Here is a 24,154-nt window from a genome sequence, read left to right on the forward strand (position 1 = left end):
CCCGCATTGAGAGATGAGTTTCTTCTTTATAGTGATTCTGAATAGGCACAAGACATGTGACAACACAGAGTTTTTGACTACTGACAGATGTTTGGCAGCGTGCACGGAGAAATGGAGCCTGACGCCTGTGAGAAGACGTCCAGAGCTTGGCCGACCTGCACCACATGCTGCAGTTTTATTTGCCAGAGGTCAAAAAGATGAACTGGTTAGCTTAAAGCCATGTAGGCTGGAGAGGGGTCCCAATAATCTGTCAACCATCTTTACTCTTTGAAAAGTCTTGCCACACCAGCCAGGAGTGCAGCTCATCAGGTGACCCTGATGTGCACACTTCACACCTCAAGTGTGACCTCCAGTGACCTCTTTGTTTTGCTAGCATTCAGTGATTTGCTGCAGAAGGGGAAATGATAGCTCACATTAACTTACTGTAACTGCTGGCAGGGTTTATATTAAACCCAATACTACTTTCTATGAGTCATCGCAATGAACAATACAAGCCAGATGACGCAACTCTGGGAAGCACTAGTGTTTATGACACTGGTTTCAGATATTTCCAGTGTAAACTGATAAGGATCTGCGAGGAAGTCAAAGCACCAATTGTAATAACAAAGGATCCCAACAGACCATGTTTCAGACGAAGTCCTGAGGGATGACGCATCGCTGCTGTCATTCTTCAGATGGACTACTGGTCCAGTTGGTTGAGTGTTTAAAGCAAACTGGTGCATTTCAGGAAATCTAGATGTTATTTGGGTAGGTGACGGGCCTCCACCAGCATATAATCCGAAGAATGTTAGTTGTTGAGGCTTGACCCAGTTGACTTTTTGGCACTTCTCTTAAATGATGGAGGTGATTCCTGCTGCTGACCCCAAGAAAACACATTTTTGGTCCGTTGCTTTTCCAAGAAGCTCCTTTTCATAATCTGGGATTTCCCTGCTTAACTAATCCCTCTTGAGTTAATGTTTATCTCTCAGTCATCTATTGAGTCATGTCCTTGAATAAGATTTTTGGCATGGACACACACTCACAAACACAAGTAACAGACAAGATTGTTGAGGTTTAAGAGTCTGCTTTGAAGACTGATCAGTGGAGCAAGTCCCAAAATCAGGGAACATATCGGCCTTTCTATCTTAAATGAAGTTGAAACACTTAAACATTATTTAATATTTCAAAGCTTCTGAAATCTTCGAACAAAAATAAAAAAATGTTATGTGCTATTATAGGGTAAAAAGAGGCGGAATAAGTCTTGAAGCTCACAGTCAAAGAGCTCTCAACAGCACAAACAAGCAGAGCCAAGACCAAGCTGATACAAAAATACCTGTCTGGCAATTTATTCTCTTCTCTTCTTACTTTTCCTTTGTCTGCCGTTCAACTGTGGACACGTGGTGCTGATCGTTCAGTATCTCCTGAAATGAGCAATAAGACCCCTTAAAGGGGGTATTATTAAACCTGGACCTTATTTATTTATTTATTTCCCCTTGTCCTGTTCAGCATTATGGCAGCAGAACTGTAGTCTGAATACCTTTTATGCCAAACAGATTTGCTTTGCCAAGGGAAGTTTTATAAATGTAAAGCTCCCCTTGATGCCCATTTATTTATTTTTGTTTACAATATATAACATGTAATAGAACTGAACCGGACCGGGAAAGAAGAAGAGGAAAGAAGAGGAAACAGAACAAAAATAGAAACAAAAACCAGACAACCAGCTGCTACACCTGTAAAAAAAACAAAACAGACAACAATCCATGGTCTCTGAGGGGAATCCAGCCACCAGGAGCTCCTGAAAGCAGAGAAAAAACAAATAAAAACAAGCACAAGTAGCGGCAATCGCATACAACACAACTGTCAATATAGATGACCTGAGACGACATGATAATACATCAACTGGACCTGGACCTTATTTCAGGCATGAAATACGTTCATCTGCTCACCGAGAACAGTTTGGTGAAAGTCGGCGTCCTTCGGAAGATATTTAGATAACTGGAGATCCATATAACGGAGTGAACGGGGCTTAGAGCCTCTAAATAAGGCATTATCTGTCTTTATTTCACCAATACTTTAAGAAGAATGAATGAATGAACGCGTGCTATAGCTCTGTTAGCTCATAGCTGCTCTTATGCAGCTATAGGAGAGCGAAGTCGAGCCTTGAGGTGCACAAGCCTTCAGTTTGGGGGTGAGGAAGGTGAGGTGGCAGTTGATGGGGATGATGGAGGATCTTCCTCACATGTTTTGGAGTGAGGCTGAGGAAGCTCTCCTCCAAGGTGTTATTATTTGCTCCTGTTGTAAATCAGCTTTTATCTTGTCCCTAAGTAAACAGATGATTGACATAGGGAGTAAAATGAGTCTCGGTGGTGATTTTTATTCACAGTTTGTTAAGTAAAATTCCATCTTTTTTGAGGAAGGTCTCTACTGTCCCAGATAAAGGTGAAACTGTCAGTAAAATGTAACGAACAGACAGTTGAGTACAGACGTGTGTTCAGTGCCATCATAAAAAAAGCTCAACAGAAAGTTGGACGCTAGGGGTGAGAGCAAAGTCTCCAACTCGAGATCAGATTAGCAGCAACATAGTAAATGCCACTTCTGCTGTTAGATGACAGTAAGATTATCTCAACGTGTCACGTTGTAATTTGATCTTTGATTAATACAACCGGTTCTACCGTGAGAAAAATAACCATTAGAAGCTCTTTTTCTTCGGTTACTAAGGTGAGTCTCTTAATGTTCATTACATCTGTTGATGTACTGACAATTTAACCATTTAACTATCTAACTGCATCAGATCTATTAAACAATTCATCAGTTCTCTTAACAGAGCGGCAAAGTGCTTTACAGATTTAAAGATTTAAGATTTAAAGTGAGTTTCATCGTTAGGATTGCAATGAAAACATAGCATTAAAATGTGTGATAGTGGAGTCAGATCAATGGCTTTCTTAAAGAGGAAAGCTTGAGTCAATAATGTTGTGTCATTGAGACACACACACACACATATACATACATATATATATATACATATATATATATATATATATATATCTCTGTGGCAGGCGCTCGACTTTGCAGAGCTGGTCAGTATCGATGAGCATCCAAAACAAGCATTTTTATGAAGAGACAGAGGGCAAATTGTTGATTTTGGGTAATATTGAAGCAGCGTTTACAGTTTTTTTAAGGGGACTCACTCCATAAAGGACATTCTGAACATTTTTCCAACACTGATAGTTGCTGAACCAGCATTCTGAAGGGAATTTAATGCTTTTCGTGCTGCAGTCTGAAGATCACGAAAGGAAGAGCAAGAGACTGGAAATCCGACCACATACAGTTCATAAAGAATCAAGGAAGTGAAGACAAGAGACAGCAGGGGGCTGATAGCTATGTCAGCCTGGAGGGAGCCTAAAAGAGAAATAATAGGAGCAGGCTGGACCTGTGATGAGTTTGATCACTAAACAAACAACTGCCAAAGACCTGGTGGATTCTTGTGTGTATTGGTAAGAAGATCATGAGCTTCCAATGTTGATGCAAACAAATGTTTCCCTGCTGAAAGACATCATCTATGAAGATGATTAAGAAGTAAAATGAAAACTTGCTTTTTATCCAGTGCTTCTTCAATCACAAGGTGCAACAATGCGAATCCTTAGTGACTGCTGTGTGACTGTTATGGCAAAGCTAACACATATGATGCTAGCATAGGAGATGCTAACATAGGATATGCTAACACATAGGATGCTAGCATAGGAGATGCTAACATAGGATATGCTAACACATAGGATGCTAGCATAGGAGATGCTAACACATATGATGCTAGCATAGGAGATGCTAACACATATGATGCTAGCATAGGAGATGCTAACACATATGATGCTAGCATAGGAGATGCTAACACATATGATGCTAACACATAGGATGCTAACATAGGAGATGCTAACACATATGATGCTAACATAGGAGATGCTAACACATATGATGCTAACATAGCAGATAGTAACACATATGATGCTAACATAGCAGATAGTAACACATATGATGCTAACACATATGATTCATGGTCCAAAATAAAACTATAAACAATTATAAAACAGGATTGAAATTATTTCCAAATAGATAGAAACCAGAAGCCAAGTAGGGTTACTGATTAAACATAGTGAAAAAATAGAGAAATTCAAGTATAAACTAGTGCTTTATTTGAGAATATTAAATGTTGCAGTACTAGTCTGCAGGGATGTCAAGCCCTCTCGCTGTCCTTACCAAGGAGCCACCAGATGTTAAAAAGTAACAGTAAATGATCTGTGTTTTGATTTTTCCTGGATTGTTAAAGCTCTGCTTATTTAGTGTTTTTCAGTGTTTCTCTGGCTCAACACGCTCAGTGTGTTTTTGCATTCATGCAGAGGTGAGCAGATGTTTATTTTCCACAAAGTCAAGGGACGGTTGTGAGCATTAATCAAACCTGGAGAGCCGAGGTTAATATGATCAGTGAACTGTTCCAGTTGTTTCTTCTACTAATGAGGTAATGCTGGCGTTATCATGCCAACACCACAGTTGAGGGAAATACTTTTCCGTGTTGTGGGGGAAATGATGAAAAAAGATAACACAGCTGATAACTTCATGACAAGTTTTTAAACCTACACACTGAGCACAACACGTACAAATACACTGATCCACGCACAGATGCACAGTGCTTTCAGTAGCACAATTAAAGGTCTAATTTGTGTCAAAAACAAGAATGAATCAGTTAGATTATGTTTTAATATATTTATATTTCGCACTGTTGGTACCACTTGAAGTGTTTATGATGAGACCAGAGCAGCACCACAAAAAACAGCCACTGGTAAGAATTAGGTAGAATTCAGTAGTGAGTAACTAGTGAGAATTAAGTAGATTATTTAAACTCTTTTGAGCTGAAGGAGGCAAACACAGACTATTTTATCCTAAACAGGTAAATCAGTCACTCACAGAGAAGAAACAGATGCTTTCTTGATGTTGGACTGTGGTGTTTGGCAGAATTAACATACAGGTGAGTCGAAGTTAAACGATGGTTTAAACATATTTGCATCCCTGCACCAGCAGCAGAGCCGCCAGGTGGAAGGCGGGCCTGTCCCATCAAGATGATGGTGAAACCATCCCATGGTATTCATCTGCACAATGAGGCCCCAAAAGGGTGGATGGCAAAGCTTAACGCTCCACTCCAACCGAGTAAAAAGCCAATTTGAAGGATTTTTTTCCACCAAACCTTCAACAATCTATAGCCTTCAGCCACTGCCAAGAAAAGGTGCCTGAAATTAGTCTTGAACTGTCCTAAAAGGAGATTAATTAGGGAAAAGGGAGTGTTCATGGAAGTAAAGTTCTCGCAACCTCTTCTTCCAAACAAACTCTGGCAGATCAAACTGCTGAATTGAGAAAATTGTTGAGAAAATTCATCCTCTTATCTTCCAGTGCAGCAGGGGTGACCCTTTGACCCAGTGAAAGCAGCAGTAGTGACTGGCCTGTCCGTATAATATTGGTGAGCTGCTGAGCTTCCTGGGCCTGGCATCCTAATACCAGCCCCTTCATGATGGGAAAGGCCTGGAGTCTAGAAGAATGACAGCAGAAGTGAGATCTCAAAATAATGGATGTGATTGGGTTTGTGAGAAAGCAGTGATGTCATTATAATACTGACAGGTTTGACAGCATGGGAAACAAAGGCGTGGCAGGGGAAAAGCCCAGGCTTAAGAAAGGGAGAACCAGTTGGATAAGAGTCTGGCTGGTGAAACAATTCTTAGTGACCTCGTCCAGTGTAAGAATTCAAATCAACAGTCAGACTACGACTACAGTTTAACAGTAATGAGTTTATCTCCTTCTCAAAATCACCAGTTTCACAGATATAAATGAACAATTTTACATTAAACTCGCCATCACTTACTGATTTACCTCGCTGCACAAGCCTTTTTCTTCACCTGAAATCTGCTGCTGGGGCGCCACAGCAGCCACTGATAAGCCTCACTGAACTTTTGACCTGTGATGTCACGGATCACTGCAGGTAGAAAGGGAGCAGATCTTTGAAAATTCAGAAAATACAGCACTGTAGCGGAAAACTGCAGAAGAAGAAAAAAAAAAACAGGAAAACAGAAACAATCTCATGTAAGTTGAGAAACTTTGTGTCACTGTTTGTGTTAAATCTGCTGCATTACTGCACTGCCGGGTCAGCCTTGGATCTCCGACAAAATGTCATTCATTTTGTCTCTATATTCGTTTCGTTTCGTTAGAGATTTATTAAGATGGTGCCAGGCGTGTATTAGGTGGAAATGATTTATGTCATCACAAACGATCATGTTCGGACACGAGCAGAACCAACTTTTCTGCACTTACAATGAATTTGGTCCTGCTCTCTCAGATAACACCGGACTCCTCCCCCTCTCCTTATACAGCACATTATTTTTAAATATTCAAAAATTGAAAAAAGAAAAAAGATTTAAATTTGGCTGCCCGCCCACGCTGTCTCAGTCTCATAATCTCTATCTGGACTTGAAGGAATACGCCTCTCTGACTCTCTAGTAAGCATTACATGTTTTGTTGGTTTCGTACAATTAATTATCTTTTCCCCGCATAATAAATTTCTCATTTTGGATTATTCTAACATCTTATTCTAACTGTATTTGCGTTTTTCCAGTCTTGATTTGTGCTACAGATGGCGAACAAACTCCGTCTGTCTTATCCTCGCATAATGATGCTGCTTCTCATGACCTGGAGGGAGAGCTTGCTTTGCAGTGGACTCGAAGGTTTGTGAGGTTTATCTAAATTATTTATTTCAGATATGCATCTCTGGATGTGTTCAAATGATCAGAATGATAATAACTAGACAGTAAGAAACGTGGGGAAGAAGAACTTGTGGCAGCTCTGTAACACGGAGATAGAAAGAAGACTTTTGAGATGTCCCGTTCAGGTGTATTTTTATGTACATTCCCACCGTATCAAAAATGCTTTTTTAATATAAATTTGTCCTCTTCCTTTGCAGTTAGTCCTCCTGAGGACCTCGCAGTATTGGACCCTGGTCATCTTGGACTTCTAGAGATTACTTGGAGCCCCCCAAGGAGCTTAATCAACATGACAGAGTGCTTAATAATGTATCATTTGGATTACTACAACACATACAGGGACAAATGGGATGTAAGTCTTGACTGTTTTATTCACATTTTAGAGGAAGGCTCTTGACCTGCTTTACCTGTTACCAAAAAATTAATTAGCTCACGTCATGCTTACGGCGTGATAAACACCGCGTTGTGTCATTTTTAATTATTAAATTAGAATTAAACGTTAATAACTTTAAAAGTTGTATTTTCAATGATTTAAAAATGATTACCACTTCACTTAAATGATAAACGCTACTTTATACCCTCATTCAGATTGTGTACAATCCTGCAGTTCTTGAATAAGGTTAAAAAAATTCAAATCGAAATTAAAAAAGGCTTATCAAAGGACTATAAAACGCAGTAAGCCGTTTATGCCCTTCGGGAATATCGTAAAACGCAGTTTTTAAGATCGATTTCAGCTACACCCTCAAACCAAAGATGATTCACTTCATCACTGTTGTTCACCCTCTAACAGAAGATGTCATTGTTTTTGCATGCAAGAGAGCACAGATTATAGTCGTGATACTACGGTTGATATCACTGCTGTCTGGAGTTCTTGTTCTTTTATTGTTTTTGAACCTGAAAATGATGCACCACAGCTACTTTAAACGTAACATTCGATAAAACTTTGACAGATGTGGCTCTGGATATAAAAAAAAGTCACCATGATACCAGGAGTAAAATATGCTGTGAATTAGGCTCGGAAGGAGAAATGAGATATATGAAAGTCTAGAGCGTACGCTGTTTGCTTATTCAGATTTTCTTAAACGCTGCTCGTATAACAAGCACTCTTATAGTTAATATGTCATTTTCATAGTAAATAGGCTCTGATTTGCATAAATGTCCAAAAAAAATAAACCCAAATATTCTTTTTGTTTGAAAGAACACATCATTTGGAAGCCATAAAGGGGTGTTTTTTCCTTAAGTGCCTTACCTTGAAATGGCAGCACTCCAACCCTCTGCATTAGAGTGGAAATAATCTTCCTGCACATTTTTCTGCAGATTCAATTGCATTTGCAAAGGATGTTGGCAACAGTAAAGTGCAATGACTGACGCAGTGATGACTGAAGCTATGCCAGAATGTTGTAATAACAGCGTTTTTTTTAGTCCTCTACAGTCCAACCAATTTTGTTTTACAATTTTCACAGCCGGCAATGACATACCACACCTCTCGTCTGACTTTTACTGGCTTTTTAATCAATTTTCTGTCTCTTGACATGTCTGTTGAACGCTGGAATTAAAAGACAAAACTCTTATTAATTCACTGTCACATACAACAACATGCTTGTGTTTGATTTGGCAGGCTGTCAGGACAGTTTTCAGGACTTATCGCGCTCAATTTAATCTGATGAAAGATGTTAAAGTACGAATTTACACCTTGCTGGATGGGCCCTGTACCAACAACACGACGATCAAGAGCACAAATTACACCGAACTGATTCAGAAACCTCCCAGCACAGGTCAGTGCTTACAGAGTTGTGATGGAAACAATGGAAACTGATGTGGAACGTGAATGAACAGCTGCTGATTGGTCTTTATTCACACACATCTAGTAATTGAGGATACTGCAGTCCTGGACTTTATCTGTGTCTTCCATAACATGGAGTATATGGAGTGCAAGTGGAAAAGAAGCCCGAAAACACCGGCCACCTCACAGCAAAGTCTGTATTTCTGGTAAGAAGGCTATTTCTGAGCCATGCAAGCAGATGTTACTCTATATGGCAAAATATCCTTACAACTACTAGTTTCTCAAACACATTATTGTTTTTTTCTAATATAAATTCTAATGCAAACCAACTGCATCTGAACACTTTGGAAACCCTTTGAGGAAACTTCACACTGACATGCATCAGCTGCTTTTAGCATTTTTGAATCTTTTCGGTCTTGTCACTTAAAGTCTATGATTGATTGCACGAAGAGTGTTTATTTGTTTTCCTACAGCAACTCCCCATCAGACAGTCGTTAAACTATCAAACTCATGCTCACCAGCTGTCACCCGAAGATTTACATTTGTACATAATCAAGCCATCATTCCTGAACCAGACATGAGAAACAGTGTCAGTGATAATTATTTATTAATGCGGTCTGTCTCTGCCACAGGCATAAATCTCTGGAGCAGGCGCTGGAATGTCCAAAATATGTCGTGTCAGGGGGAGTCAGGAGCGGCTGCAACTTCACAGAAAAATCTCTCCCCCTGTTCACTGATATCAACTTCTGCGTAAACGGCTCCTCCCTCGAAGGGAACCTGAAGCCAACATTCATCTCCCTGCAGATCCAGAACCACGGTACGTATGTGATGTAGAGGAGTACGGCGTGAACATGGACGCCGCCTGCTCAGTGAGGCGGTGCTCGGATTCTGACTCCACGATTGTTGCTCAGCTGTCACTTTGCTGGAACTCGTTTTCCTCCCTTCATCCTTTAACAATCCATAACATTTTCTTTATGCTTTTATTGTTTTTTTTGCAGTGAAGGCTGCAGCCACGGAGGTGCTGCATCTGCAAGCAGGTCCTGACAGGCAGCTGGAACTAGACTGGGAGGAACCTGCAGGGAATGTTCCTGGACACTGCCTGGAGTGGGAGGTGGAACACAGCCAGGAGGGACCTGATGGAGAAATAGTATCGGTATGGTTTATCTGTCCTGTACAGAGCGTACCAGCTGAAGTAGATAAAGACTTTAATGCATGTCTCTTCATCGTTTAAAATGTTTATGATGATTTATCATGACTACACTACATTTAAGTGAGATTTAATAAAAGTTAGTTTAAAACATTGGTCTTTTAAGCCTTAATTTCATAATAACTTTCGTGCTTATTTTTCCTCCCGACAGAAGCGGATTACCGCCGAACAGACCAGCCTAACGCTGCCCTCCAGCCAAAGAAAAAAGACCAACTGCTTCAGGGTTCGGTCAAAACTGAACAACTATTGTGTCAATAACGGCTTTTGGAGTGACTGGAGCCGCCAAATATGCTCCCCAGGTAAGAATGTTTCACAGCTGCCAGAAAACGTCTGACTTTAAAGCTGCTGAAGCCTGAAAATATAACCCCAATGCTTTGTAAAATGTGAAAAAATCTCATTTAGTAAATCTCATGAAATATTTTATTAGAACACAGAAAAATTACATCAAATTCTGAACATGAGACATGTTTCTACTTCATGAAAAAGCATTAGCTCGCCTTGTATTTGAAGGCAGCTTAGCTCATCAGCAGCAACATCTCAGAAAAAAAGTTGCCATGTTAACAGTGTGAAGCATCTCCTCCTCTGTTGACAACAGCTGTAAACATCTGGGAACTAAAGAGATCCACACCTGGACTCCTCTACAGCAAAGTCCAGCTGGTGTAATAGATGCAATATGCAGATTAGCATTTTCTTGCTGAAATATATAGCATACGTTGCTCTAAAAGCCCTGTGATGGACTGATGACCAGCATGTACCCAATGACCCCCCCGTGACTAAATTAAGCGGGTCGAGAAAATGGATGGATGTTGCTCTAAACCCTCTAGATACCTTTCGGTGTTGATGGTGCCTTTCCTGATATGCTTCATAGGCATTGATGCACCCCCATACCATTAAAGCTGAGTGCTAATGGTTGCTCTTCTTTTTAATCTGGAGGTGTTTCTGAAATGATTTTCACACCTTGAATTAAATTCAGTATAATAATACTTTATTATTCTATAGAGAGAAAAGATAGATAACAAGATAATTCAAGTAAACGTCAGTGATGAAGCTTTTTTTACACACGTGTGGCTTCTTCTTTGCACAATAGAGCTTTCACCTGTTGTTGTGGATGGCTCTGTGTCCACTGACAATGATTTCTGTGGGATTTCCAAGACAACCGTGTTGGTTTTTAATGCAGTGCTGCCTGATGCTCACAAGCATCTAGTATTGATTTCATCTGTGTGCAGGGGACACGGATGATTTTATGTTCTATAGATGATAGCATATTCACAATTTTCCATTGAGAAACATTCTGTTGACACCTTTTTTTAATCAATCTCTGTTCATCTTTACTTCCAAGAGACTCTCTCTCTCTAAGCTGCTCTTTTTTATGCCCAATCATCTTACTGAGCTGTTTCCAATTAACCTCATTAGTTGCAACATCTTTGTTTATTGTTGTTTATGCATTTAGCAGATGCTTTTATCCAAAGCGACTTACAAGTATGCAGATAGGGTGGGGGGTCTTGCCTAAGGACCCCTACTGGAGAGAGTACCTTTCATGCAGGGGATTTGAACCCAGGTCTCCCACATGGAAGGTGGCAATCACACCACTACACTTCCTCCAGCTGTACTTCTTACTCCAACCTTTTTATTGCCCCTTTTCCAGCTTTTTAAAAACATTTCTGTCAACCAGGGTCAGCTGTGGTGTGACTTGGCGTGAAGGAGATTGGAGCCGGATGCAGATATTTGTAAAGAAAAACTTGATTTATTTAAACAAAAGGAACACAAGGCACGGCTGAGCCGGAAAACCAAACACATTAAACTGATTACATGCAAACATGGCATGAAGCATGACTATAATTAAACTAGAATATAGAACGGTGAGGATCTGGCCAAGTGAGGCCTGGAAACTAAATACTGAAGGGAGGTGATTGGTGATGGAGTGCAGCTGAGGGGGAAAGCACAGGTGACCTGAATGAACTGATGGGGAAACTATTGACTAAATACAAACCTAAAAACATGAAGACAAAAACTATAATCATGACAGAAAACAAAAACACAACAAAACCCAAAGATGTGACAATTTCACTGCCATCGAATTCAAGATGAGTTCATATTTTTCATGACATAGTCTTACTCCCGCTCTCTTTTTAGAGTTTTTCTAACATGTTGGGTATAAATTCCTCAGATATTTGTGTTCAGCTTGTATGTGGGACATCCTGAGCAATCAGTTTAAAGTGTATTTCCAGTGGATGAAGAATGTTCAAACTAAGCAATAAAGCCTCTTTTTGTGTTCAAAGTCAAAGCAACAAGTTGTCAAGAGCCGTCATAGCATTTTTTTAGGATTTCCACCTGAAGACCATAATCGTCAAATTGTAAGTTTCTATTCTATTCTTTCTCATATATCTGTTTATGACTTTGTTCTTCTTTGAACTAAACATTTTAGTATGTTACATGTTGATAAAAACAATAATTTAAGTTTTAATTCTGAGCTATTAAAGGGGAAGTTTTTAGTTTTTTTTCAAACCACTCGAAATATCTCCATATAACGGAGTGAACGGGGCAGAGACAATACAGCCTCTAAATAAGGCTTTATCTGTCTTTATTTCACCAATACTTTAAGAAGAATGAATGAATGAACGCGTACTTTAGCTCTGTTAGCTCATAGCTGCTGTGTTGTTGTTATTGGCGGCTATCGGGGGGCTTATAGAGGGCTTTCTATACACTCGTCTACTGGAAACTAGTCGTAGCAAACGCCGTGTGAAGCTAGCCGACCGTCACAGAGCACGGAGTAAATAAGCTGTGCTGCAGCAGCGCCCGTCGATGACATCATCCCAGTATACGTGTATGTGTATTGCACATGGGCTATAATACCAGAGGCTGTATTGTCTCTGCCCTGTTCTCTCCCGTTATATGGATCTATTTCTGTTATCGTGAGTAGACAAACGTATTTTATGCCGGAAATAAGGTCCAGGTTTAAAAAAAAAACTAAAAAAACTTCCCCTTTAGGTAGGATCCTTTCAAACATGTTGTGCATTTGATCAAACTGTCAGCTGTGATACTGCTTTAAGTGAAATAAAGACAAGCAAGCAAAGTTTGTTTCTTCTTTACTGATGTTTTCCTCTTTGTTCACAGGTAACAGACAGAGATGCCGAAGATTGGAGAGGCCGAAGGAACATCTTCTGTTCAGGATGTCATATAAAATGTAGACTTTTAACTGTATGCACCAATGTGAAATTGAGTCTAAAGTGCTAAATGTGTCACTTCTCAGGGAAAATATATGCTGAATTGCATATATTTTTTTGTATTTGGATTTAAATGACTAAGTCACTTTATGATGATGTGACTTTCATGTATATTTTGAATTGTTTGCAAAGTTAAGGTGAGAAATGTGTACCTGAACCAATGGTATTATTAAACCTGTCCCAGTGAGCGTGTGGCAGGAAAAACGAGATGACTAATAAGCACTCAGTCATCACCGTTCGGGGGAAATATTTTCAGTTGGTCTCCAGGGCTGCAGAGCAGAATCTTTAGAAAACTTTGCGCCTTATGTGTCACTATATTATTACATCAGTATTGTTTTGACAAAGTCAGTTACACAGACAGTGTTTTCTTTTCTTTGGGACTGTATGAGTGTCGATTGACTACTTTCAGCTGTTTATAAGAAACGATGAAGTCGCCAGTTTTACCTACAGTGTGCGCACTGCACTTTATGGATACTTGAAGGCCGCTTTAAGGAAAAAATATCCTATTTTTACCTCCCAAAGGATTAATGGTAATTGACAAGTTCAGTCTTGTCTTAACCTTTACTGAATGTCCATCAACAGCAGCAGCAGCAAAACTCATTGAGGGATGAGGGTAACTTCATTAGGCTCCAACTCCAACTACTTTTAGGATTTAACTTTTTAATCGATGGCCAAGGTCAAGATGATCAATGAAATGCTTTGTAATTCCGCTTTGCATTTTGTGACTGAACAACGTTAGCATCCTCTGTTGATTAAAATATTTTCCAAGCGAACATTGCAAAGTCATTTTTTCAGCTGACATTGAAATATTCTGTATTATGTAAATGGACTGTTAATCACAACAGAAAATGCCAAAAATGGGAAAAAAATGTGTTAGATTCTGTTTGATTGAGTGTAACTCTCACTGAGCTCATGCTGCAAACATCTAAACATCTATATAAACCAACAGTGATATGAAAATGGAAATGTATGCACTGCTTTGCTCATTTTCACAGAGAATCATACTGAAAAATGTCTCATCAAGGAAGCTCATTTTCAAATACTTTTCAAATATGTAGAACATGCTGACAAACTTTACTATTCAGTAAAATGCTAAGTTGTCTGGCTGTAATATGATTATGCACATTAACTAGTTATTTTTTGCGTTAACTAATTAATTCATTATCGCCGACAGTTATTTGTCTCCCGTGAACGCAGTTTTTATTATTTATTATTTTTATTGCAAACGTCTGTCGCTCACCGGCTTTTATTTTGAAAAAGCCTAGCATGCTGCTCACTGCTGCGGCTCACAGGAAGCAGTCAGGAAAGGACAGATTGGCGGATGTAGCGGATAAACAAACATGGAGAAGGTTAGGAACAAAAAAGTGAACATTTTCACTTCAAAGTTCTTCCAGAGGCGCAGCCAAAGTTATTTGTAAGCTCTGCAACGTTGAATTGTCTTATCACCGGAGCACTTCGATCTTATGACTGTACAGTTCCAATAAAAGTGCGTTATATGCTACTTTTGAATTCATTATCGTATTTTGCGTATAACAATGCGATTAATCGTGATTAATCAGAGGAAATCATGCGATTAACGCGATTAAAGAATTTAATATTTGCCCAGCCCGAGATGTAATCCAATCCAAAACAGTGCAATAGCAGTAAATAAAGCATTCAATTAACATTGTGTTATGGAGATTTACTTCTTATGTTGCTCTTAAACCAGAGTTCCATTCAAGTCATACTCATTAAAGTTTCAACTTTGAAAAATGAACTGGGCTGGTGGATTTGTTTAGGTGACTTAGGTGGTTTTTTTATGTGTGTCAGAAACACATCTGAGGGGATTCAATGTGTTCCTGCAAGTCCTTTGAACAATATCAGAGTAAATAAAGCTGCGTTCATCCGAGTTATTTTGTTGTTCGGATGTTTTCTCAGTCCAGGTTGATTAAAAGTCATCTCAGGGTACCTCACATTCTCAGGTCTATATTCTAACCTAATGTAGTATTTTATACAGTTAATTTATTTAAAAGATGTTGATCTCAGATTTAATTGTCTTCTCATTGCTCATTTCTTCTCATTAAGTAACATGGAAAGCAACTGAAAACTAACCTGATTTCCTCTCTGTGTCTTTTAGTGTTAGAAAAGATGTTCACCACACCGGAGCCAGAACTGGACTTGATACCGGTTTACATCTACGTTGCTGTTGCCATCATCGCCATACTGGTGCTGTCTCTCTGTATGTGGTTAGCTGTCAAAATGTGAGTTAATCCACACTTATGTGTTCACATATACTCAGTTAAAAGAAATAAACATATATATCGGCATCTTTATATGTTAGAAACAAGCTGACTTCAAACTGTGCTTCTGTTGCAGGAAGAACTCGAGACAAGAGAAGAAGCTGTACGCTCTGCTTACACTGTTCACCAGGAATACACACACAGAACCCTGCAAAGGCGAGGAAATGTGCCCTGGCACAATTATCTGAGAGCATTCTACTGTTTCAGTCCACCATGCTCATTTTCCAGGGTCTGCGAGGCTGAAGCCACCCGGCGGGTCACAGCCTGGTATCCAACAACCCTACATTATGTAATCCCAGCACTCTGGACTCGCTGTTTCCTTTTGTATTTACATTCTGTGCGAATGCTTGAATTTACGCGGACTCTTGTACGACGTTACGTGGAACTGTTCTTGAGAAAAATCCAGCCTTTTTTGGCTGATTGTTTACTTTGTGCCACAGGACTTGCAGGCTGATTTAGTCAGTAGAGAGAATATGCATATTCTGTTTTTTTATTCTATGTTTTACAATTTGCCAGATCTCTTGCCAGATGTTTCAGTGAAGACGGGTTACTCACATCTGTTTTGTTTACTTTGTGCCTCAATTCTTGGCAGTCAGTTTAGACTAGAAAAGATTTGTTTCACATCGAAAAGCAGAAGCCAGGTTTTAAATCTTGTTAATGCACGGTTTTGTGACTCACCGTTCTAGTATTTCGGCTGCAGCTGAATGTTTGATATGTATAAAAGACATCAGGGTGTCAGTGTTTTTCATGCCACATCTCTGCCAATTTTTGTTTTGTTGTTTGAAATAAAAGTTAAACAAGGCTACCAATGTAATGTGCAACAATGTGCAGCTTTTCTGCTACTCAGAATTATTACAAAGTATGGATAAAACATGTTTTATACATTTATTGACCTTACTTAGCCAATTCTGGTACAGATTTAGATATTTATATGTCACAAGCGTTGATATTTGCTCTTATACTACCTTTCATGGAGATATAATGTAAAAGAATGTACTTTCTGGTGTTCATGGGTGTTTTTTTGTGTAAGTTGTGTTCATCTCTGTATTTCATAGATGGAATTGGACATGGTTAATAAGCTGTATAATATTATAAGCATCTGACAGCTATAATAAAAACACAATTTGATGAAACTGAGCACTTTTTTCTAGGCACAGTTAGGGATGTGTTTTAAAAGAACCAGAATTTTATTGAATACAGAAAGATAACAGCTCGACATATAAGAGGAAAAGACGATGTTTTAGGGCTGCATCGTAGTGAGGTGATTAGCACCACCACAAGCAAGAGGGTTCCTGGTTCGGTTTCTGCATGTTCTCCCGTGCTTCCCGGGTTCTCTCCGGGTACTCCGGCTTCCCCATATCATCCAAAAACATGCATGTTAGGTTAACTGGTGACTCTAAATTCACCCTTGGCGTGAGTTTGAGTGTTTGACTCAACCGTCCAGGGCCTCTCGCTTGATGGCAGCTGGGATAGGCTCCAGTCTTCCCTGACTTGGATTAAGCGGGTATAGAAAATGGATGGATGGAAATCTAAGTGCACTTCAGAACCCGTCTCAATGTTACGTCTCGTCAAGTTTGTTAAATCTAGTTATGTTCAAGTTCGGTGCTTTTATGTTCAAGCACTTCCTGTTTTATTTTGTATTCACCTTCTTCCTTTACTTGCCCTTCCCTCACGTGTCACCGGTCTGATTGTCTTCCCCTGATTCCTGATTATTTCCACCTGTTCCCCATTACTCCTGTGTTTAAATAGTCTGCGTCTCCCTTTGTCATTTTGTCTTGTTAGGTCAAAGTCCAGTGTGTGTAAAGTCTGACCTGCCAGTCTTCGGGACAGATTGTGTTTCAAGTCAAGTTAGAATTATTATCGACTCCTTAAGAGCGTCTTTGTTGTTTTTGGAAATATGTACTTTTGTTGTATTATCTCGTCTCCTGAGTCGTGCAATTGAATCCATCTGAATCCAGCTCAGTCTGAATCGATAATAGTTGATGAATGAGAGGCCGCTGGCTGGATAGATGGATTTATAGGACACCAAACCGTTTACCTACTGATAATCAACCATTATTTTGATGTGTAGATGGATGTTTAATTCTGTGCCCTATAGATATGGTGTAGTTTAAATCCAGTGAGCTGTCTTATTGCACGTTTCAAGGCAATGAAAAGACTGAGAAAGAGCTGCACCCGCAGCTCATAATATTGTCTGAACTTGCTGCTATATTGCTGAGTTAAATGCCATCTCTCCCCTAAAGTCAAAACAATTAAAGGATTAAATTCCTTTGACTAAATTAATTTTTTTTTTTTTTTGGATAATTAAATCTCAAATGAAAATGTTGCTCATTTATTACCTCATGTGGATTTATGGTTTTGTTTTATCGATCATAAACCTGAACTGACTCATGTTTGTGTAGTATGTTTGGTACATTCATCTCCAACCACGGCACCCAGAGAGATATCTCTAGATGGAAAGATTAGCTTGACTCAACAAATATAAGGAGCCAAGTTCAAAAGTTTGAGCATTTGAGACATGCCACATGGGTGAAGAACCACAATCTAAAGAGTAACCAGTGTATTCCATAAATGTTTCATGTAAATCACAGTTTGCTGTTAAACTTTTTGAAGGAAAGGCAAACAAAACACTTTAGTAAGATTCTAAAGAACTTGAATGCAAATATCAGATTTCTCTATTTGACTTTGACAATTGCTGATATTTGCTGATCGATTCATCTTCTTCTGCTGGGACATTTTCGGATAAGATTCTGGGTTTCATACAAGACTAATGCTGTCAGTTCTGATCAAAGAAGACTGACCTTCATGTGATCGTCTTTGGGACACTTTAAAATCCGCTCATGGAATAATGCGTTTAACCACTGAACAAAAGACAGCCGATTAATGAAACTGAACGCAGAGCACAATTAAATGATGATCTTTTAGGCTGTCAAAATGCTCGAGGTAGATAATACAGCAGGAGACAAGGATGCAAGCAGCTGATATAAGAGGAATGTGAATAAAGATGAGGCGATCGTGCAGACTGAAGAATACAAAAGATGGATATGAACACTGAAGAAGTGGCTGCAGCTAAGTAAGAAGCGGCTGCAGTGAATGAATGGTGATGGACATGTTACGGCCATTATGAACCTGCCTGTGGGCGTTAATGGAAAAACACCGAATGACCAGATCTTGAGGGACAAGGCGTTGTGATCAGTTGAAAATAAGAACCGGGATGCTCACAGTTTTGATAAAGCTTTGACTGAAGCCTTTATTTGAGTCTTTAAGTTGATTTCGGAGATGACTTCAGCAGATCAGTACATTTAATCAATAAATTACTGCAGTAGAAATGCATTTGACCTAAAATACGGTTTGCACATTGCCAGAATAACTGACTTTACCTCGCATTATCTGAGGAGGAGTTGACATGCACTGCAGCAGAATGGATGGATCAGATCTGCCTTATTGACCCCCCCCCCCCCCCGCCAAAGCTTCATTTAAATCTCCTCATAGCCTAATCTTAAGGTAAAGCTTTCAGCAAAAAAACAAACGGAGAAACCCTAAAACAGCTCAGAATGGGCCTTGTGCTGTCTGCTCCGTCTATTTTGTTAAATTCATCAACCTTTAGCGCTTTGGGGGATGCGGTGTATGACATCCACATGTCACACAATCTCAGGGTGCAGATGATTTATTTGAACGTCGCTGCAAGGCAAAAAGTAATCAAATAACAATGAAAGGGTTTGTGGCCACACCTGCATGAAGATGAGAGTATAGATGCAGGACTCATCAACAAGCAGCGACTTCTCCAAAACCCCGAAAAGGAGTGGTCTGTGGATGAAGAGAGTTCCCACCTAAACCCCAGAGGGGGAAACCTGAAATGTCCTGAAGTTTTGTGGGAATCAAATATTAAGAAAGAAGGACTCGATTAACAGGAAAATGGCGCCACTCTCTTGGACATCCTGCGGAGTCTGCAGCTTATCTGAGGGGCCCGCTCATAAGGAATGGCTTTAATTTGTCATATTCAAAGGTGAAAAGCTATGTGTAGCTTTTGGTTTGAAAGTAGCTAAAACGGTTATCAGTTCAAAATGTTGTCACGTCCTACACAGTCAACATGTTTTAATTAATATTTCATTGAAGGTGTTTGAACATGCACAGAGTTATCTCATCATCGGCATGACCAACTGGGACAAGGCCCCGATGTCGGCCCAGGACTCGCTGGAGAGATTATGTCCCGGGGAACGGCTCGGGGTCACCCGGGATGAGCTGGAGGACGTAGCAGGAGACAGGGATGTCTGGGCCTCTCTCCTCTCCATATTCACCCCCATGTGGATTAAGCAGTTAAGAAAATGGATGGATGGGTGATGCAACGCATACTTTCTGATTCACATTTCTAAAGAAGATCATACTCACCTAACATCTGCTGAATGCTGGGTGGTTGCCTGGCCAGATGCCAGTCCTAAATGGCAGTCTGCCATATAAGTTTGCATATAATCTTTGAAGACATAGTGTGTCAACCTTAAATTGGAAATGTGCCTATTAAATACTGTTGATGATAGGGTATCAAAGTTTACATTTTAGAATGATGCCTCATGGGTGCATTATTCATCAGTGTGTCATCAGTCTTCCCTCTCAAAGTGAATCACTGAAAGAAGAAAACACAAAGGAATAAACCAATCAGTCGCAGCTTAATGAACACTGACACAGGGATGTTTGCCAGGGTGTTCGTAGTGTCATGACCGATTATTCCTGTACAGATGATAGAATTATTCTTCTTAAACATCTTACTTGCAAGTTAAGAGTGATTTGCATAAAACCAGTTTCCCGTGAACTGCTTCACTCACCAGTTCAGACATAAAAAACCTGGAGAAACTCATAAGCTTACAACAAGCTCTCGGGGGGGGAGATGAACAACAGTGTTCATCTGAGCAAGAAAAATGGGTTGCAGAGACTTTAAATAGCCTTCTATGCAGCTAACATGGACATTAAATGATCTGTGAACACCAGAACAGGAGCAAGATGTATTAGACAAAAGGTTCAGAAGCTGCAGCTGCAGTGAGAAGGACATGCCTCTATAAACAGCAGAACGTTTAAATCGAGCTCTTCAAGTGGATGGAAACAAGACAGATTGTTATCGTTAGCATACTCTGCTGCCAGACCAGACAAAGACAAATGAATTTTAGTTAGATGGGTTGTGTTTGCTGTGAACATGATAAGTCAGGATAGTGTGTGATACAATGAGGGCCACATGATTGAAGAGATGTTGAAGAGCTTGCATTGATGGATGAAACCACAGGATTGCCTGTGGACATACAAAAGTATTGGCTGCCAGTCACCCTGATAGAAGAAGAATATTCCAGCAAAACTATCCAAAGCCCGCTGCCAAAATCCACGTCTGGTAGAAGAAAAAGGTGCATTTTAAAGAGGGTGTAACGTCTCAACTCCTCAAACAAAGAGCTGCTGAGAATGAAAAATCTTAAGAATGGCAAAACATGCCTCCAGACATTTGAGCCGGTATCCTTCATGCTGAGTCTGCCATCAAAAACACACGGAGAGGTCATAAGAAAACCAAATCTGTTGTAAAAGGTGCCCTGACTCATCGAGTGGGAGCTGCATATTTAATCCAAAAAAATCTACAGTTATCTTCGTTGTTGTGCAACAGCAAACACTCTGCTGTTTAGCTGTAACTACATAGTGATAAGCTGTGACAATGTTGATGTTATTCACTCCTGGAGACCAGGGTAACCTGCTTTCTAACCGCTGTGCAGTTAGAAAAACATGGTTTTGTATCAACTTTTGATGCCCTCTTGTGTCCAGATAATCTACTGCACATCATGGATTAAAAACTATGTTTTTAATATTATCCGTGGACTTGTTGTGGGACAAGGCTTGAATGATTGTTTCAGAAATCTGTTAATCAAACTTTGATGCTGTGTTTTGCACACAGGATCTCCCGTTAAAACATTCTCTGATAAAGCCACATTAAAACATTGCAAACGATGCTTGAAGATCATCAAATTCAGGGTTCGGCTACTGCTGAGTAGCACGCTCCTTCTCCTTTACACTTCTGCTATATTTATCTTATTATGATGTATGGAGTAGAACTAACTCGGCCCCATTAACACACAATAAACATCCAAAATTAGGATACTCTCTTGTTGAGAAAATGACCATCTGGCCCCAGGCTGACCGCAACTTTCAGTGTTTGATCCAACACTCATTGACACCTCACAAGGTCAGCCAAGCAGCTGAGTGCTTCCCACACCACGCTGCCAGCTTCATACTGTTCATAAGAACCCGCCTATTCTTAGCTGCGTCTTCCTCGTTTAAAGAATTGGCTCAGAGGTAGTAAGACAGAGCACTTAGATTCATATTTAGAAAGTAAATATAGCATATAATCAGATTCCTTCAAGCATGTAGACACACAAAGAAAGCGCTCAATCTGTACAACCGCTGAATGGATACCGTTCTGCATCTAAACAAAACACCCCGAGGCAAAAAGGAAGATAATAAGTGTTCAGAAATGTATTTTGCTCTGAAGTTACTTGAGTGATGTGTTCACACTTTGTGTTCCACGGTGATCAGGACGGCGGTATGTGGCCTAAAACAGACCCAGGGAGCTGCAGGGCTGCAGAGGAGTGATAGTGGAGGAGAAATGAGCTGTTTTTGGGTTAATGTGTAATTTTGGTGGAGCCAATCTTGATAGAGGATTGGTAGGAGGGTAATGTATAGCCCAGGTGTTGCACTTCAGTTCATTTATCTGCTGACTCCCATGTGCAGAGGACTTCCACTTGAGGAGCACCAGAACATGACAACTTCAGGTTTGCACTTTGAATTTTCCGATTTTTTTTCTTTAAAGCATTTCTGCATAAACTTATCAATGAAACAATGTGTTTGTTTCCTCAGGTGCAAAGTTGCCAGAGCTTGTGTCTGCCTCTGTCCCCTGGGCTCAGTAACTGGAATCTGTCCCTGCAGAGTGAAAGTGTGCAGGGCCTGGCTGGTTACTGCCCCCAGGGGCCAGGCTGCCCTCCACAGACCAGATCATCTTCAAGGCAATCAACTCCTAACACATGTGACAAAATGCGTCGTCTGTCCTTGCAGCTTGAGGAAATACTTTGTCTTGCTTTGGTTTTGCTTCATCATCTGACATATTGTAGCAGTTGAGCTTATCTTCTGCTGCAAGGGCAAAAGCTGTGGTCACATTCAAAGTATTCAACGATGAATCCTTCATTTTGTTGTACTTAGGTAAGCTGTGGTAAGTTAGTCAAACAAATCTTTATTGATAATCTATGATTTAGGTTTAATGTCAATCATAACAAACAGTTTGGTTTTGTAGTTTCAGGTCAGTTTTACTGCTCTCTGGTGCCGTTCTTGTGGCAGGATTAGAATTAAAACAATCTTTGCATGTGCCAAGCATTTGTTTTGCAGCATATCTCAATAAAATCTAATATGAAACATCCATTTCTCACAAAGAAAAACTGATTCAGGATCACCATTCTGATAAAACCATTTAAAATCCCGTTTCTTCTGAGAAAGAATCCCAACTGCACGGCACAATTTGACCACTAGGTGGAGGAAGATGCCCATGGATGAGGCTGTGGTTAAATAAGCCGACCACGTAAACAGTCACAGCTCTGGGGAATTTAGCAACTGCCTCCACCAGAACCCCCAAACAATGCCTTTGGTGAGACATTTCATGTAGCTGCTCATATCTCTTTACGAAGCACAAGGAGATGTAAATGTGTGGGTGGAGAGCTGAGCAGGAGAGCCAACTGGCATTTCCACTCTTGACCTTTTGAAACACATCAAAACTAGAGACTGACTATGTTCTCCAATCTTCTGCTGAATAAAAGTCGAGAAAAACAAGCTTTGGAGAGTATATATGCATGTTATAAGGATCCACTAAGGCACAGTAGTGTGTGAATCCCTTCATCTTACCAATGAAAAGGTGTAAATGTTTTACTTGCTAACTCTCAAAATGTTCACAATGTGCGCTCCTCTAATATTTAACTAAACACAACCTGTCTTACATGTGCTGCATGTGGGACAGTAAGGCAACACGATCACATCTGTGTCATGTTTTAGAAGCTAAATGTGAGCATGACATAAAAAACCTTAACCTTTGACACATTTCAAGCGTTCCACACAGCTATTATATGACAAAAAAACGATCTCTGATCTCATACATTCACAATCCAACATCGAACAACCCACAAAGGCCATTTATCAGGTGCAAATGGAGCAATAATTAGTTATTTTCCTGGGGGGTGTTTCTTGTGGTGTAAATACTGTTCACAGCTGTTGGGTTTTCACACTGCTGCTGCTGTGGGAAACATTTGTCCCTTCCTGTAGATTCTCTGACCGGCAGCAGCAGTTTGAACTCTCTTCTGTTCTTCACAAAACAGCCAAGAAACGCACGAGTACCTTTCAAAATGTCCCTCTCATAGCCACACTTAAACAAAGTGGATAAACTGAATTATTCTTTCTTTTTAAACATATTTTGGCTGCACAATAAGAAGCAGCTGTAATGTTAAACACAACCTGAACTTTCAGTCTTCACGTGCCCCATTCATGACAAGTAAATTGTGATATATGTGCATTAATAAACGTGACCCCTAATTATATGAACTGTGCGAGCACACTATCAGACTTCTGTAAAATGCCTCTTGTGGTCACCAACACAATGTTACTCATGTTTCATATAACCTGGAGGTATCCCTTTAAATAGCCTGGCCATGGTCTCCTCTGAGGAATGTGTGCTCTGGATAATGAAAGTGGTTTGCATTTTTCAGTCTGAAGAGGGTGGGGGGGGCCCTGATGGCTCCTATATAATCTGTCAAAGGTCAGTTTATAAGCCACGAACTGAAACCGCCAAATCCAAGTGCTGCAAACAACAATTAACACTCCCGATG

At 40.0% G+C, this 24,154-nt stretch overlaps 1 protein-coding gene across 2 annotated transcripts; it reads left to right on the forward strand.

The window, feature by feature from the left end:
* The first annotated feature begins 6,027 nt into the window (after positions 1–6,027).
* Positions 6,028–16,403, forward strand: il13ra2 (interleukin 13 receptor, alpha 2). 2 transcript variants are annotated; one of them, XM_072375786.1, is made up of 10 exons: positions 6,028–6,099; positions 6,647–6,737; positions 6,974–7,125; positions 8,392–8,548; positions 8,642–8,762; positions 9,189–9,373; positions 9,555–9,709; positions 9,915–10,062; positions 15,104–15,227; positions 15,343–16,403. In XM_072375786.1, the coding sequence occupies exons 2-10, from the start codon at positions 6,647–6,649 to the stop codon at positions 15,452–15,454; spliced, it is 1,245 nt and encodes a 414-aa protein (XP_072231887.1). In that variant the 5' UTR covers positions 6,028–6,099; the 3' UTR covers positions 15,455–16,403. The 2 variants fall into 2 exon arrangements, with proteins under 2 accessions (XP_072231887.1, XP_072231888.1); XM_072375787.1 differs by lacking the exons at positions 15,104–15,227; positions 15,343–16,403 and adding an exon at positions 12,043–12,121 and having other exon boundaries at positions 6,031–6,099.
* Positions 16,404–24,154: the final 7,751 nt, after the last annotated feature.

The sequence above is a fragment of the Leuresthes tenuis genome, unplaced genomic scaffold (genome assembly GCF_036924035.1).
Source record: "Leuresthes tenuis unplaced genomic scaffold, fLeuTen1.0.hap1 SCAF_21, whole genome shotgun sequence".
In the NCBI taxonomy this organism is placed as follows: domain Eukaryota; kingdom Metazoa; phylum Chordata; class Actinopteri; order Atheriniformes; family Atherinopsidae; genus Leuresthes; species Leuresthes tenuis.

Bases quoted from the DNA above. Each gene is read 5' to 3' on its own strand.
- il13ra2 (XM_072375786.1), top strand. From the start codon at position 6,647: ATGGCGAACAAACTCCGTCTGTCTTATCCTCGCATAATGATGCTGCTT. The intron at 9,710-9,914 runs GTATGGTTTATC...TCCTCCCGACAG, and splicing joins CTGATGGAGAAATAGTATCG to AAGCGGATTACCGCCGAACA. The intron at 10,063-15,103 runs GTAAGAATGTTT...TGTGTCTTTTAG, and splicing joins CCGCCAAATATGCTCCCCAG to TGTTAGAAAAGATGTTCACC.